The 18,043-nt window shown below is 38.5% G+C and overlaps 1 protein-coding gene across 1 annotated transcript in view; it reads right to left on the reverse strand.

Annotated features, from left to right (window-relative positions):
- Positions 1 to 5,590: 5,590 nt before the first annotated feature.
- LOC140147268 (adhesion G-protein coupled receptor G7-like) overlaps positions 5,591 to 18,043 on the reverse strand; it is a 29,558-nt gene continuing 17,105 nt past the window's right edge. Inside the window, exons 9-15 of the mRNA XM_072169047.1 lie at positions 16,349 to 16,724; positions 14,975 to 15,144; positions 14,699 to 14,827; positions 9,935 to 10,059; positions 9,386 to 9,651; positions 8,924 to 8,990; positions 5,591 to 6,206 (exon numbers count right to left, since the gene is read on the reverse strand). Of these exons, the coding sequence (XP_072025148.1) occupies positions 5,591 to 6,206; positions 8,924 to 8,990; positions 9,386 to 9,651; positions 9,935 to 10,059; positions 14,699 to 14,827; positions 14,975 to 15,144; positions 16,349 to 16,724 (1,749 nt within the window). The remainder of the gene's footprint in view (positions 6,207 to 8,923; positions 8,991 to 9,385; positions 9,652 to 9,934; positions 10,060 to 14,698; positions 14,828 to 14,974; positions 15,145 to 16,348; positions 16,725 to 18,043) is intronic.

An 18,043-nucleotide genomic window follows, 5' to 3' on the forward strand; every position in this document is an offset into this window, starting at 1 on the left:
GAATGATATACAGAAGCTAGACGCTATTGCAACTATGGATCATGGTGCTTGGAGAAACATTGTAGTCGCTTGGTCCGCAGTGGAATGAAATGAAAATTGCTTACCTTCATAAAACAAGACCCACAGCACACATAACGCCCATGCTCTATGCAGGTACATGATGAATTGCAATAGATCTCTTTGTTGGGTATGTGCTACATGAAAGTATTCCCGCCAGGGAAAATGGTACGTCTAAACGGATTTCTTGGCTCCTGTCCTGTAGCAAGTCTTAATGTCGTCTGTTTTATGATACAAATGGTTTTATCACGCTAATGTTTAGACATGGTCTAAACCTGATGATCAAATGATGACATATCAAAAATACACCAAAACTAAATGCATAATCATTAAGGAAATATCAATGCTATGTTGACCACACCTGTATTTATTCGTCTACCCGAAGCTTCTAGACAGGTTGTGAAATCATTTCCAGGAGATGCGAGACGTGAAACTGACGTTATCAGTTTATCAGTTCATGCGATACATTTGTTTACACGTCATCAGCAGCCATTCATCGCGGATTTGAAAGTTAATTAATTTGCATGTTTAGAGAAATCAAGTTTCCTCGTTACTACACCTGCTTGCAGAGTTGAACTTGCCGTTATTTTGTACTTTTGTGTGTGACGTCACTTTGTAAACAGAGAAATACACAATACACGTTGCAATTGACATCATCAACAATCAGAATGAGGGGATTACTTGTTTTCAGCTTGTGGTTTTGTATTGGTCTTTTAATGACTGAACCTAGGTCTGTGTCCTCACCAACCTTCACAGTAAAAACTCCTGGTGCCTATGGTCACTATTTGAAAACAAGAATCCCATACTATAATAACTCTAGCTCTACATTTCAATTAAGACTGCTAATCTCGGGTGATGTTCAACCTAACCCAGGGCCTAATGAACACAATGTTAATGACATTGACTCTTTAATTGCAAACCCGAATTATTCTCACGGAAATAGTGGCAGAATCTCGTACACTCGAACTCAACTACTTAGCATGAACCAGGGTAGCTTACGAGTGCCCCTTGAACTTTGGCACAATCTTAGAAATTTGGGAATATCTGCTAAGAAACCCACCCATAGGGGAACCGCTGGTGGAAGAGGTTCATATGCGAGTAATCTCCATACTGGTGCTGACCATCACATAATGCCCTTTTCAGATGGTCCTGACAGTGATGCAACTCAACATACAACTGTCTCTCCCGACAGTCCCCGTCACAATTTTGAACATGAATCCAACCCTAATGCTGATATTGATCCCCCTTCTGCTGACTCCAGCATATATAAGAACCTGAAATGCAAAGGTCTGCACTTCCTGCATGTAAATGCAAGGTCCCTCCCCTTCAAGATCTTTGAAATAAGATTGGTTGCTCAACAGTATAGACCAGCAACAATTAGCATAACAGAGTCCTGGTTTGACTCTTCGATAACTGATAGTGAATGCAGAGTTGAAGGCTATGACGTACTGAGAAATGACCGCAGTCGTAATGGAGGAGGCACCTGCACTTACATCCGCAATGACATAGCTTACAATCTGCGTGAGGATCTTCAAAGAAAAGAACTGGAAGCAGTGTGGGTGGATATTCTACTGCCAAACACAAAACCCATTTTACTAGGGACAGTGTATATGCCATATAAAAGTCGAAAATTTGTTGACACTTTTGATGAGATATTATCTGAAATAAGTTCCACTCAAGAAATATATATAGTTGGAGATTTCAATATCTGCCTCCTTGATCCTAATTCTTCTGAATCATTGTGCAAAGTCTATAAAAGTTGTCTTTCAAGTGCTGGTCTAAAAAATCTTGTAAAAGAACCTACTCGTGTTACTGAGGACACAGAGTCCCTAATTGATCATGTTCTTGTTAATGATGCTAGCATGGTTTCTCGAAGTGGAGTTATCCATCTTGGTCTTAGTGACCACTTCATGACGTACTGCACTAGAAAGGCAACTAAAGTTAAATTCAACAATCACAACACTATAAAAATAAGAACTCTTAAGAACTACAATATAGACTCTTTCAGATCCCTACTTGCAAATTGTGACTGGTCTTCTATCTTGAATTGTGATAATGTTGATACTGCTTGCCAGAACTTTAAACAAATCTTTGTCAATATACTTGATCATGTTGCTCCCAAACGTCAGGTTCGAATAAAACAACGAACCGAACCCTGGGTCACTCCAAGTATTCTTGAAAGCATTAGAAAAAGGGATAACATTCGTAGAAAGTTGATAACTAAAACCCCAGGTATTGATTATCATGACTATACCACCTTTCGAAATCAAATCCAGAGGGAAGTGAAAGCTGCCAAAGCATCGTTTTTCAAGAATAAATTGGAAGAATCCATGGGAGATCAAAGAAAGCTTTGGACTCATTTGAAAAACTTGGGCTATAGCTCTAAAGCAAACTCTAAGGGTAAAATTGTTTTGGACATTGATGGTGAACTGTGTTATGATACCTTGTCTGTATGTGATTATATTAACAAATTTTTCACTTCAGTTGCTTCGGTCCTGGTTTCTAAACTTCCTGCTGGCTTGAACCAATATGACACAGCTTCAAACTCCTTTATTCAGTTCTATCAGAATAAAGGTGTCTCCCAGGGTGAATTCAATCTTAGACCAATTGATGAGAATTTTATTCTCAAGGAGCTCCGCAGTTTGAATGTTTTGAAGGGTGCGGGTTTGGATGAGTTAGACCCCAGATTTTTGAGGGATGGAGCTGTTCAAATTGCCCCCCTGATAACACATATTGTCAACCTCTCTATCAATACTGAAACTGTGCCTGAGGATTTCAAGACTGCCAGGATCACCCCTCTGTACAAAAAGAAAAGTAAACTGGATGTTGGTAACTACCGCCCAGTGAGTGTTCTAAATTGTGTTTCAAAGATCTTGGAAAAGAGTGTTTATGTACAGGTTAAGGATTATTTGACACATAAAGATCTTATTTATCAGTATCAGTCTGGTTTTAGATCAGGATTTTCAACAGAGACTTGCCTTATATACTTAACCGACTTTGTCAAATACCAAATTTCTCAAGGAAATTATGTTGGAATGATGTTACTGGATGTCCAGAAAGCATTCGATAGTGTCAACCATAGTATATTATGTGATAAGCTTGAAGCTATGGGCATCAGCTCTGGTTGGTTTCAGTCATATCTGTATAACAGAAAGCAACTTGTCTGCATTGATGGAATAAAATCATCTCTCCAAACTATAACTTGTGGCGTCCCTCAGGGTAGCCTGCTGGGCCCCTTGTTGTATTTGTGTTACAGCAACGACATGGAGATTTCAGTGCAGAACAAGTTACTACTTTATGCTGACGACAGTGTTATCATTGCATATGACAAAGACCCCAAGGCTGTTGCTGATATGCTTGGCTCTGATCTTAAATCCTGCAATCAGTGGTTAGTCGATAATAAACTGTCTCTTCACGTTGGCAAGACAGAATGTATACTCTTTGGCACCAAAGCTAAGTTAAAGAAAGTTCCTGACTTCTGTGTTGCCTATGATGGTCATGTTATCAAATCTCAGGAGAGTATCAAGTATCTTGGTGTTTCAATAAACAATACACTGTCTGGTGAAAGCATGGTTAACTCTGTCATCAAAAAGGCTTCTGGTCGCCTTAAGTTCCTCTACCGGCATTCTCACATTCTCAATCAAACTTTGCGTAAAAATCTTAGTTCTGCATTGATTCAGTGCCACATGGATTACTGTTGCACATCTTGGTATAGTGGCCTCACTCAGAACCACAAAAATAAACTGCAAATTACTCAAAATAAGGTTGCTCGTTACATCTTGAAACTTTCTCCCAGAGATCACATTGGGCAACATGAGCTAAACCTTGTGAATCTCTTGAAAATTTGTGACAGAGTTAAACAGCTGAGGCTTAACCATGTCTTTAACATCTACCATTGTCAAGGTGCACTTTATCTTAATCAGAATTTCACTAGAACATCAAGTGCTCACTCTTATGGAACCAGATCAAGTGAATCCAATTTCATTGTCTTAGGGTAAAAGGTATCGCCTCAAACACATTCTACTACAAAGCCATTTTGGACTGGAATGATCTCCCATCAAATATCAAGGGATTGCCTACCAAGTCTGCATTTAAACAAAGTGTAAAACAACATCTAGCCAGCAACTCTCTCAGTCAAGAGATGTCTGATTTCACTGTGTAGGCATTTTTTTGGTTTCCCATTTGTTCTCTCATCTTTTCTTGGGACCCCATCGGAAATAAGCTTGCCTTTTCTGCGGGCTTAATGGGTTATCCCGGCTTGTCATTTTTTTGTCCGTGTGCCTTGTTCCTAAATGGCTTTGTGGCTGATTAATTTAAGCTTTAAATAATTTGTCACATTGATGTACTTTGTAATGATTTTTCTGTCTCTATAATATGTTTTTGTATTCTAATGATATTGCCAAATAAAAAACAAACAAACAAACATTGTGGACCGACACACAAAACCTAAAAAATGTGGGCACTTTGTAGTAATTTAGTATCAACCTGTGAACACGGTGAGCCGAATACACCAGTACACCAGTATACACCAGTTATTAAACCGTTGACTTACTTTAACTGTGGAAAATATGTATTATTACACCAAACATATGAACAGGGACAATATTTTATCATTAGAAGATAAGAGCAAACGTATTTGTAGCAATAGTAACCGTTAACCTACTCAGAAACTTTTGTGAAGATTTCTGGATCTACCTTCATGTAAACATTATTCTAAGGTTTGCTTTTTTAGGGTTTAGAATCAGAGTTTGGGGTTAGGGATAGAGATATAAAAATTTCGTGATGTTTACATGAAGTTAAGATCTATTTTTCTGCTCTGTGTGCTCAGAAAAGCATCTGAACATGATTCCGTTTCAGTGGGAGTGGTCTAGTTCGTAGACACATAATCTGATTGGACAATCACATGATTTCGGGTGCCGTCTATCAGAAAAAAATGAGAAAACCTTCACTAGACTTTGATGTACTCCAAACGATAGTGCAAAAAGTTTGCATATTTTTCGCGTAATCACAATATTTCGCATTCGCGCACCTCTGACGCATTATTTCCCGCCAATTTACTAAGCTGTCTTGAGCCATGTGACTTTTTAGAGTTGAAAAGAGTGAAATAAATCAAGCAAAAATACGAATAAATATTAGCAAGTTGTATTTTATCAGTTTCAAGTGAAAGAATACATCTTAGTGTTGATAAATATCAAGAAATCTCAAATTCGGGCGTGGACGAATGTGTCTTCCTTACTATGGCCTTAAACTTAATGGTTGTAATGCGAGTAGCATTTTATTCTAAGCCGTCCCTATATAATTCGTGCAGTGTATTACGCGATTCGCTGAGCGCGAGTAGCGACCAAAGCTTTGTACGTAAATAAATCAGTAACGTCTCCCTCTGGAGTATAATGAAAAAGAAGGTTTATAAAATTGAATGCTATTCGTCAATATGAGTTGATCACAATGATATTAAAATTTAATAATTAAGAAAATGCAAAAAAATTGCACAGCAAATATATTTAAATCGAAATAATTCAAAACATTGAAAATTTTACGTTTCCTTTTCTTCGATGTTGTCATTAGCCTCATTGGGGTCAGAAGTTGAGAAAGCCCCTTCTTTCTTATGCATACCAAGCCTAAAATCATCAAGTGCCTCAGATGTTTCAAAATTATAGTTCAAACTTGACATAGGCACAGAAGCGTCAGCTGTTGAAGAACCATCTGTTGAAGAGAATCGTTTCTTTTTAGCTTCGCCGGCGTTGTCATGGTTGTAAGTTGGACGCACAATGTTCGGCATTTTCATCCATCGAAAATACGGTTTCAACGTTTTCCTCACGTCATCTGCTCTTAAGCAGAACAGCAGGAAAATGATTAACCCTTGGAATGAATTGCACAGGCAAAACAGCAGTTGAAACGTAAAAGTAGCTTCATCTATAGCAAGAAATCCAAACACCCACGTCAAACCTAGCAAGATTGATATAGCAATGGCGTTTTGTAATCTTTTGACTATATCATTCCTGTTGTTGCTCTTCACTTGGTGCGCCTTCATTCTTGGTTTCAGAATACTACGCATGATCAGGATAAAGGTAACAATGTTGTGTAACAGAATAAGGCCAATAGGAAGGAGAAGCCCGTAGTAGAGATCAGGACCAGGTGGAATAAAACAACTGAAATTACAATAAAACCAAAAATAAAATAAGGTAGTAAGCAATGTAAATGTGCACTGGTTGTTACGTATTTGCTTGTGATGCATGGTAGAAACAATGAAGACACAAATCTAAGATATCAGTACTTGAACCATTATCGGAAGCAAAACACTAAAACACTAAAACAAAAGCTGACTAGCCTAAAGTTAGTTCGGCTTAAATTGTGAAAGAATATGAGACTAAAATCATCATGTTTTGATATAGAATGCCGTGCACTCAGCTGGGCGCAGCACTTACTAGTTGCCCGTTGCGCTCGCTTAGGCCTGTGCGAATTGACTACACGATCGTATGTTGTGGTTTTCTTTTTGACTTTGGGGTTGGAAGTTGTTTTTTTAAAGCAAAGTGATCGTCCAGCACTATTTGGTGACAGACTAAATTTCAAGGATTTAAAATAAATCCTAAGAGATTGTTAGTAGGGACCAATCAAATATTCGATTTACAATTAAATCATACAGATTTACAGATTGTAATCTATAAGGTCAATTTTAAATTTAAATTTGATTCGTCCCTAATTTATTTTTAAATCCTTGCAATTTAGAGTGTACATAGGGAATGGATTTTAATCATAATCATTTGTTTTGGCATGACTGTCTTTGTTAGATGCAAGTCTAGCATGTACGCCTACATGAATAATAATACTTAATACAGTCAGAACCAATACCCCTTCTTTTGGCACCTGAAGTTTGATAGTGACGTCATATTTTGATTGTCACGTTACATCTTTTGCCGCTTTAAAACACAAGCCTAAGGGGCCGTCCATAATTGTCGCCATTTTAAGTTATACACAAAGCGTGTGTAAGAGGGGGATGGGCAACATTTTAAAAACAAAAAAAAAGGAGTGAAAGGGTATTTTCCAACATTTTATTTATACCTTAATAACCAATTAACCTAATAAATTTCAGTGGAATTGTTCAATTTGTTGTACCGTAACAAATTCTAATACGTCAAGAGTGATTTTCTATTTAATGTTTAATTCCGAGTCTATTATGCACAGCAGTTGCAAGGAGACCTTCACACCATTCTTAGTTTCATTTTGATTTATATAGTTAATACAGTGGGGTGTATGTGAGGGAGTGATTGTATTGACCATCCTCTATCAAAATATTGCAACTTTATTGACTCGCGCAGTAACAAAAACCGAACAATTTTCGCCAATTAAACCCGAACAAACTTTATACTGCTATGGGAAATGGGTTAGCAAACGATTCGCGACTTTGTAATGACGAACAAAACCAAGCAAGAAAGATCAAAACATCAAAACCGGACAGCCACTGAAAGCAGACATAAGCAATGAAGCATATAACATATTATGACATACAAACATCACATAACATAATATATATATATATTATATAACATAATATTTTTATATTATCTCGCTATAAATTGTTTTGGCTTGTTAATTTCTTTGTCATCATAGTACCCCTCCAGTAAGTATATCCATTCTAGGCTGCAGGTTGGTTATGCTGTTAATGCGTTCGCCCGTTTGCATCGTCCTTATTGCACTTTAGAACGGATTTGTTTTCTTATTTCTTGTCCATTTGTCTGTCTTTTATTTTATAGTTCTGATGAAGGCCTAGTGCCAAAAGCTTGTTGATATTAAAATCTGAACTGCAACATTCGTTGTCCTGGAAAATTTCTTTCGTCTATATATAACATAATATAAAATACATAAAACAGCGTAATTATGTTATAACAGCATGATTTATTACTCGGAGTTTCGAGCACTATCTTCAGCTGTTTTGATTAACTATATATTATAACATAATAAACTCCTCAACAAAAGTTTGGAAAGTTTTTTCAAGCATCTGTATCTCAAATTATTTGTGACATATTCATATCGTGTTGCATATCAATAGATAGCTACAATACTCCCTTTACAATGACACCCCATTTGAAACAATGGCATTTTTTACGGCTGAGTACACGCCTTGTGAATGTAGTGGGGTCTCAAACAGAATTTGCCAAATTGACCATTATCCTGTGCTCAAACAACGCTAGCCACTAACCCCAATCGCGGGTGGAAAAACCACAGGCAGCCACAATAGTCAGGCACCTTCTCCTCATGCTGCTCACCGACCTGGTTACACGTTACTGTGGGATGGCATTCCATTCTTCAACAAGGATTCATCGCAGGTCATTCAATGTGGTTGCATATGGGCGTATCTGGCACGTACAGCACGATCAAACTGGTCCCACAAGTGTTCAATCGGGTTGAAGTCTGGCCCCCGGGTCTGGCCTGATGGCAGGCCATTTTGGCTCTACTCCCGTATTCTGTAGGTAGTCGTTGACTACCGTGGCTCTGTGGGGCGAGCGGTGTCATCTTGGAGGATTGCATTAGGTGCCAGATTGTAAAGATATGGGATTGCAGCTTGCTGCACAGAATAATGGTCAATTTGGCAAATTCTGTTTGAGACCTCACTACATTCACAAGGCGTGTACTCAGCCGTAAAAATGTTATTGTTTCAAATGGGGTGTCATTGTAAAGGAGAGTATTGTAGCTATCCATTGATATGCAACACGATATGAATATGTCACAAATAATTTGAGATACAGATGCTTGAAAAAACTTTCCAAACTTTTGTTGAGGAGTTTATATATAGATAGACAGGATTTAGTGATATAGTGATAAAAAGTATGATTTTGAGAGCGGAATTAAAGAAGAAAACCACACTTACTAGTTATCACTGACATACTGATCATACCCGACACCAACCGTTATCCCTACGACCACTAAGGGGGATCCTAAGAAAGAATGAAAGAATAGGTAAAGAGTATAATGTTGAAGTTTTTTAGAACTCGTAGGATTTATTCTTACTGGGACTATAATTCGTTATGAGAAACAGGTATATACTGCGCCCCACGTGTCAGATATTGTGGCTGACGACGTCCAAGAGTAATCTGCATGAAAGCTTCCTCTAAGTAAGCCTTAAGCCTCCAGCATTGCCGCTGCGGCAAGCGGCAGGGCGTTTCAACCAATGACAAGCCTTGATTGTGTCCGTTTGTCTGCAATACGCGTGCGCCAAGCGGCAGGGTAGTATGAAACTTGCATTAGGTAAGCGATCATAGTTTGTGAGAAATAAGAATCGTAAAACAGGTATAAACTATGATTAATAAATTTAAAGATTAAAGTCTCTTACCCCACGCTATCAAGGAGGCAACTTTCATGAACCAATCTTTTTCCAGCTTCAAAATAGTCACCAATTTTGAATAGAGATGTCGAGCCTCAACGCCCATCCACATCATGGTTGATAATGTAAAGTAATGAATTAAAGCAGCAACTACAACACAGCCCACTTTAGATTTCACTGCCGTGTCTACCCCGGCGATGAAGACAACGTAGAGGAATAAAAGGGAAAAGCAGAAGTGGATCAAGATGATTCGCGCACGATTCGCTCGAAGCTTCCTGCAATAAAAATTTTATAAACTTTGTAACTGTTAATTTCAAGCTATTTTACTTTTCACAAAAAGCTGTTTTTAACGATGTAATAACAAAGCAAACTTCTCGATCGTGGCGACATCAGGATCAGCGCAGCAAGAACCGTTTTATCCAATAATGTGAAGTATTATTTTGTCACATAATACAAGACCATAAAAGAAAGGCCTAACAGACCAATCCTTCCATCGTTGAAACCGCCCATTCTTTTTTCTTTATGCTTCTCTTTGATATAATTTGCCTCTCAACTAACCTGAATCCAATGAATATAGTGAGAGTAATGACTAATCCAACCATCGAAAATGCACATCCGATGTATGTTATCCAATCTAGGGCTAACGTTTGTTTTCTAGTCAAGTCATGCCCCTTAGTGATGTCCTTGAAAGTAAACCAAGAGAAAAGAAGGCAGAATATAAGTGTCCTGCATGCGATATCTATAGCGTAAATTTGGCTAATACAGATGTTTGATGATGCTGAGGTATAGATGAAGTTAACAGTTGAATTTATCATTCGTGATACATTATACTGTACTCTATAGCTATTATCCAGATATGAGATATCTGTTACAAGCACTTTGTTCGATATCCCACCAGTTCAACTTGTGCTTAAGGGGTTGTTAGGAATGATAGGTGAGTCAGGGGTCAAAAACAACATTTTTACCTTTTTGACCTCAGCACATGTGTATGTATGATCTGCCATACAAAAATTAAAAAAACAATACCTCAAAGTATCATTTTTTAATGTTTTTGTCATAATCACGCTTTTCTACAAATTTCATCTGTTTGTACCGGGGCGTGTCTGTTGCCAGGTAGGCCTACATGACAGCATAGACACACGTTACAACCTTGAATAATAATACAGAATTGTGACGTTATATTCTTCTTAACCTATCTTAGAACTGCCTATTATTTCAATTGTTATACTGTTCTGGTTGGTTTATTGCATATACTGTAAAGAAATTATGCAATATGACGTCGAGCATGACAGAGTCATCTTCATTCAAATAAAATTCAGGTACCCGTAAGGTACCACGGAGCAATTCGCACGATAATACAATAAAACAGATGAAAGGTATGAATGGTTGTGGAATCGAATTGCAGACCTGTCCCTCTGTCACCTTAGAACTGCATCTCGTAGGCAATGGTAGGTAATAAACCAACCGGAACGGTATAACAATTGAAATAACAGCATGTCTTGGTCTCAATTCAAGATGTGCAATTTGGACACACCTACTCGTTGGCTGATTTATACTTCAACAGTTCCTCAAAGCTATATCAGAAAAGCCACTATCTCATTGAGCGTGTTTATAGTGGGAGCAGATGTGCGGTACATTGCGGTACAATTTCTACCCGGTTAGAGATTATCCGGATACTTGCCCACTATAAACACTAACAGTATATGTATGTACGGTACATCGATATCCTTCTAAACCGAAGGATATTGTTGCGAGATATTCCCACTATAAACACACCAGTATAAATTGTGTGCGGTATTACCGGAAGTGGGAGCTTCTTCATGATGCGTAGGATGCGCGCAGGACATTCAGAACGATTCTCACCCCCAAGAGTTATCAAAACAGAAGCTACATGTTCACCGCCATGATCATATTGTTGAATGGGCTGTTTATAGCTCGCGCCACAATATTTACACATTCCCCGTGTGACCGCGGGGTCATTGCAAATGTACGATAATGTTAGTTGGTATATAATTTGTGCGGTAACTGTGTCCCACTATAAACAGCAAGAGTATCGGTACATATACAAGGATTATCGTGTACGGTATACTCAAAATGCGGTATATTCACTATAAACACGCTCATAGTTCATTGGCCCGCAGTATGCGCTCGCCCCGGGGCACTCAACTTTAGAATTGATGGGTATATGTGCCTACAAGCGTCGCGAAGTAGGCGCATATCAGTACAAAACGTTGGGGTTTTTTTAATAAAAAAAAGGGTCATTATGTACAATCAAAATGAAAAAGGGGTCATTGGGTATAATATTTTGAAAACTGAAGGTGCCTGGTCATCGGGTATAGTCGGCTTCAAAGAGGGGCATATATTGACAGGCACATACCGTCACCTCTAAAGTTGATGCCCCCGGGTGCTCGCATTATATTTTGTTCATGGCTCGGCTTTTAAAACTCCCACACATCACAATAAGGCTATTGAAACGTGTATAGAATAGCTAATGATAGACCGGTCCCTGCGATTAGTCGCGGACCCGAGCGACAATATAGTAAACACATCGAGTTTATAACACAAGTGACACAAGTCGTGAATTATGGAGGGTTTCATTGAACTTCTACCAGCAAAATATGGAATAATACTAACACAAGACACCAATCGAGATGATGATACCAGCCATAATGGAAGGCTTGTATTTGACCTTCTTATGAATCCACTTTCGTGGCGAGAAGTTAAAAAGGTAATGTATATTTCAAGAAATTTGGGTTCGAAAATTCCGTATCAGCTCGTATCATCAATTCCGTAAATATGGCGTATAGAGGCACAGCTTGACAATAAACTGAACTATTTAAACGTAAAGGACGCACTGGATACACATAAATTTGTGTTTCCTTGCTGGCGGAATAGTTGCAAAACTCTTTTTGTCAAAAGTTGGACAATTTATGAATTATGATTGGCAAAATAGCGAAAGGAAATAGACTTTTCCAACCATGTAAAACTACACTGGGTTGTTGACATGGTCGACAAACATTAAGGCATATGCATGTTCCTAAAGTAGGAGGTAAGTACTATAATTAATTGTTTAAAGTGCTCAACATACCAGCAAAAAGTCATAGGGTCATCAGAGTACAGGGACTTTGTGAAATACTGGGTACAAAAAAAAAGTGCGTGAGCCGATATGCAACATCAAATATAAAAGCCGATTTACATAATTTCCCATGACCTTACAGAAGTGATCGTGCTCAAATATAAAACTATAGAGTTTGGTCCTTGATATGCACCATCCATTGTGTACTTGTGATCAATATTGCTAGGCAAACAATCACAGCAAACATGCCAAAATCCTCCCATTTCTCCTCCATTTACACACATATAAACCCATCCCTTAAGGCCCCGGTGCTCAATCTCGCCGATTAACTCTGCGGCGTCACGGAGCATTTCGATGGCTCTCCTGCGGCTTGCAGTTTCAAGCCGCAGTACGCCGACGAATTAATATAGCGTAGGCATATCCCTGGTTGCGAAATCGTGAGTAGTTATGGGCATCGAGTTCGCAACATCTTGCCATCTTTTTGTTCTGCGGTTTGTCATTCATTACTCGAAACCTTTATATTAATGTTTATTGTAGTACTTACTTGAGTTTAATCACCATGAGCAATTTGCGGATCAGTCAATATAATCCGGCAAAGAATCAACGCACTCAAGGACACTAATTTGTAAGGGTATTGTTGTCAAGTGTTATAAGCCGGTTGCGAGAAATGTAGGAGTTGGGCCGATCAAGCCGATGAATGGGTGACTGAATATGGCTTTTCATCGAGCAGACACACATTTTGTCAGTACATATCAACAGTGTTTTATTTTTCAGCATATGTGCATCGGCGTGGGTCTGCGGCTTAGGTTCCGGGCACGCCGAAGAGTTAATCGGCGAGATTGAGCATCCAGGCCTAAGCTATCAAAATATAATGACCAACGCTCTGCAGTGTCTATTGTTCTATTGTTTCATATTAGAGCGCTGACATATTGGAAGATGTTGCCGATCAATATTCATGAGAGTGTACATTCAACGTCCAGTTTGCGAAATTGGGTGAGTTGTGTTTGGTAGGTGTGAAATACATCTGACTGGGCGTTTTAATTACGCAACGAATAAAGGCATTAACATCATCGAATGGCTGCCCAGTGCTGTTATGTGTTTAGTTATTATATAGGCCTAATAATTATTATTAAATGTATTCATCATTCCTTTCTTTTCCCTTCTCTGTACTTATTCTTTCCTAGGTCTACACTTTATCACCCCGTCGCTCTCATTGTCCCCTCTCACCCTCCCTCTCTCATTCCCATCATTTTCCTTATATTTCTATTTATCTACTTGTCTTTATTATATCTTTTTATTTCTCCCTTCCTCCAGCCCTCTCTCATTCTCCATATCCCCTCCTCCCCCTCTTCCTCCCTCCTCCCTTCCCACGACTTCTCACAGAGGTGAATCTGCCCCTCCCCAACCCCCTCCCCTCTTTGGGTACGCCACTATTTCTATACTAATCTCCTTCTTAAAATAAAATTAAATGGACATTTCTCAAAAAACAACCTTTATAGGCCTATACTTATACTTACATGTAGCGATTACCATTATAGTGTAATATAGATATATGGACTGGACATGGCAGCCTTCATACATTCTAATGTGTAATCGATCAGCAAGAGCATTCAATTTATTTAAATGAAACGCCTAACGTCAGGTGGGTGGTAAAGATGATTGCATCGACAGCTAAAGCCTCCTTATAGACTTCAGACCCACACAAGCATACATTTGGGATACGTGAGTACAATGGTACCACTTTACACATGACTGCCCTTACACATGACTGTAGTGTGGTCACTTATTGATACTCGCCTGTTGTGTAGAGCGTTAATATGATGCCAGATCAGTGACCAATTTAATGGCGGAACCCTTTATTCGAAACAATGGTACCACTTTTATGAATAGCCTGTCGCAACTTCTAATCGGCATCAAACGAACAAAAGATTATATAATCTATTGCGACTCTATTTCTATATAAAAGCTCTTTGATAATGACGATCATGTGGAACAGACGAGCATGTAATGAATAATATGATATAACGTGATATCAATTACCATAAGAACTGCAAAGTTGGTAAGATGATTACACTGACACACTACTCTCTCCTTTTCTATTCAGCATCGAAGTGGTTACGTAATTCTCTTGGTTACCGGATCACGCTACTTTGGTATGCCTTCGAGTGCCATATACTTTATGTGGTGATCATTTCGATCGTGGTTCATTACTCTAGCGCGTGATCCCGTTGACATAGTAACATTACGTAACTTCGATACTGAATCCCAACAAATGTACATCCTTCAGTAGACCAATCACCAACACCATTTTGAAGCTCAAAATCCCAAAATACACACAGTGATGTGTTTGCAATGTTTTCAGTTAATTCTGGTATCTGTATATGAAAACAGTGTAATAAGTTCACACATTCGTAAGTACATCAGCATCTCTTTCAGTTTTCGATTTTTTACTGGTTCGATTTACCAAAGGCAATAAAAGTATCAAATTAACTTTGCATATTCAACATAATCATATGGGTTACCTGATAAGGGAGAAATTGAATCACGACAGGATCTTCTAAATTTGTAATATTATCTCCCAGCACATCTGCTGACACGACGGATCCAGCTATTGTTAAATTGAGCGCCTTCTTCTCCGGGGAAACAAATAGAGACGTCTCTTGATAAATCTTGAAGCTCACTTTATGACTGCCTAATAGAAGTAAAAATGTGTTTTCATGGACGTCATTTACTGACACAGTGCTACATCAGTTTAAGGCAGCTGTACACTCTCCTCAGACATGCGTGTCGTAAACTACATAACTTTGTATTAGTCACAAAAGACATATAAAATTATACCCTTTTTTTTAAAGGCAAGACATGAAAAAAAATATCTAAATACAGATTTAGTGGAAAAAATCACACCCCCACACAAATGTTTTGTTTTGTTTTGTTTTTTCTTAATCTTAAGACTCCAATCCAGAAGGTTTTTTTTAAATTCGATATTGGCCTTATTTGTTTGAGACATGGACCATATAAGGCATTAAAATGAACTTTTTAAAATTCACACACTCCAATCTGCATAAAATGATGCCTAAAATCGGAAATAGAAACAAATATTAGAAAACCCTTTCTAGAGCAGATCTTTCTCTTCACGATGATCATAATTGCTTACCTATAGATGCTATATTTTATTGAATTATCGTGTACCGGTACCTAACTCGAAATTTTACCGAGCAAATGAACATGGAAAATAATCGCCGTTGAAGTTAAGAGTCGTCACATTTTGCACTTTGATCGGGAGAATGCGCCAAATCTAGTTTTTCTCCCTCATATTACGTGAATATCGGGTATCTGGGCAAGTTTGATAGAAATCCATTAATAACTAATAACTTGCTATCAAAACGGACAAAAGAACTTGAAATAAAGGACATTTTATCAGCTAAAACGGAGCTATTCGACCACGAGGTTCTTGTGCGATCAGTGCTTCCGTTAAGTTGCGCTGCGCATGCAGATAAGTATCGCGTAGGCGTAACGTATCTGGGTGTTATTCGCATCTACGGGACGCAATGCGATGTTGCGCATGTGTACTCCTCTGGTTCAACAAAGAGTGTTTGTCCCGGGGGGCACTCGACTTTGGAAGTGACGGGGATGTGCGGAGAGCAGTTCGAAACTCGAAAGTTCGGTGAGAGCCTAGACACTTGAAAAATATGAAATTTTTGAAAAATTTTAGGAAAAAAAACTTAAAAATGGGGTCATTTAGTGAGAGATTATCAGAAATTTCCCCAAAAGTTTTGAAAAGAGGGGGTCTTATGGTGACAGGAAAACAATAAAGGGTCATTGGGTGAGAGGGAGTTCAGTAAAATAAAAAGGGGGTCATTGGGTGAGAGGTAGTATTTCGCCCTATATACATTTACCTGTCATCGACGCCGGAGACGCAAACAAGCTTTCTGGTAGTTGCAAAGTTGTTTCTATTTCTTCTGGCACATCGTTTACATTAGTCAACGTTTGTACTCTCTCCTCAGTGAGATCACCATTTTTCTTGTTCCCATCATTTTTCACTACAAACGTCAATCCGCCGATAATATCAACAGCAGATGAATTCAAAGTAAGTGCATCTACTCCAATGGTTGGATCTATAATGCGTAAGCTGACTAATTCTTGGAAAGTTAGTTCGATTTGTTGTTCCAAGGAACTAACAATACTTGAGCTAGAATTTGGCGAGTAGTTTTCTGAATCCGGACCGGCGTTCTCTAGTATGCTACCGACGGTCGCTACTACCGAAGATGTCACCTGTTTGAAAGATTTGTATAGATACGTTGATAAAATAAGTGGTATGCTAGGCACTAGAGGACACACAGGGAATACAAATAAAACTAGAGCGGTGGCTTATGTATTTGATGATCTCTACATGACCTCCGACCTCGAGCATATATTATTTATATTGTATTCTCACTTAAGTGCTGTTAATGACTTATTATGGTACCTAATGAGGGTAATTTGACCTGATAACCTCTGAATGACCTTTGACTCCTCGACCTATGATGACCTCCAGATTACATATGACTTCAACCATTGCAAATAACCTTACTTTTAAACCACTGCCTCTTGGCTATTAATAACCCTACATGATATTTGGGCTAGTGGTTCTTCTGAGAGCAGAAATGGCATTTAAAGTTTGTTCATGGAGTGACCCCTATCGGTGCCTAGGCTATATTAGTTTTGTGAGGATTGGGTCATCGGTTCTTCTTATATTATCATGACTGGTGGTCATAGCATGTAATTTAGAGCAGAAATTTCATTTTAAAGATTTTCATACACTGACCACTAATAATGTCTATGTGACATTTGACCCCTATCTTTGCACATGGCTTTTGAAGCTTGGGTCGGCGATTCTTCTGAGCATGTTAGGTGCTTGGAGAATAAATGGCATTTTAAGGATTTTCACAAAATGACTCAAGATAGCCCTAAATGACCTCTGATCCACATCTGTACTCACGTCTTGTGAATCATTATTGGCAGTGATTCTTCAATATGGTTGGTAGTCACACTGTTACGAGTCGTACTTGACTCAAGGCCAAAATCACCTTTTACCCGAACTCACACGAATGAACAACACAATTACACTGTATGATTAAGCTAACAAAATCTAAGTATGATTGGTACTTGATAACAACAATTGCATATACAATAAAATCACACAATTCTTGCAATGTTCTGGACGACTGATGTAATATATGTAATATATCCTTATTCACTTGTCCTGCGAAAATCAGCGAAGTCCATTGTACACTTGGGTTTATAAATATCCTTGCGTATGAAATCCTCACATGCCGTCGACGGAACCTTAAAGAACTCGAGGAAGAGTTATAAATTGTTTATAATGGGTGAGGTCAAATGTCATATAGAGGTCATCAAAATCAGAAGCCACCGCCTAACATTTGTGGCTCTTGTCTGGAGCCATTGATGCTCACTGTCAGCTGCTTTTTCAATGCGAAGACATATAGGCCTTTTTACAAAATTACCTCTAAGGACCACTACACGGTCTTCATTGTAAAAATGTGTACAGGCCAAAAGAAGCTGGGGTCAGTGCCCAACTTTGATTGAAATCG

This window comes from Amphiura filiformis, chromosome 3 (genome assembly GCF_039555335.1).
Source record: "Amphiura filiformis chromosome 3, Afil_fr2py, whole genome shotgun sequence".
Lineage (NCBI taxonomy): Eukaryota > Metazoa > Echinodermata > Ophiuroidea > Amphilepidida > Amphiuridae > Amphiura > Amphiura filiformis.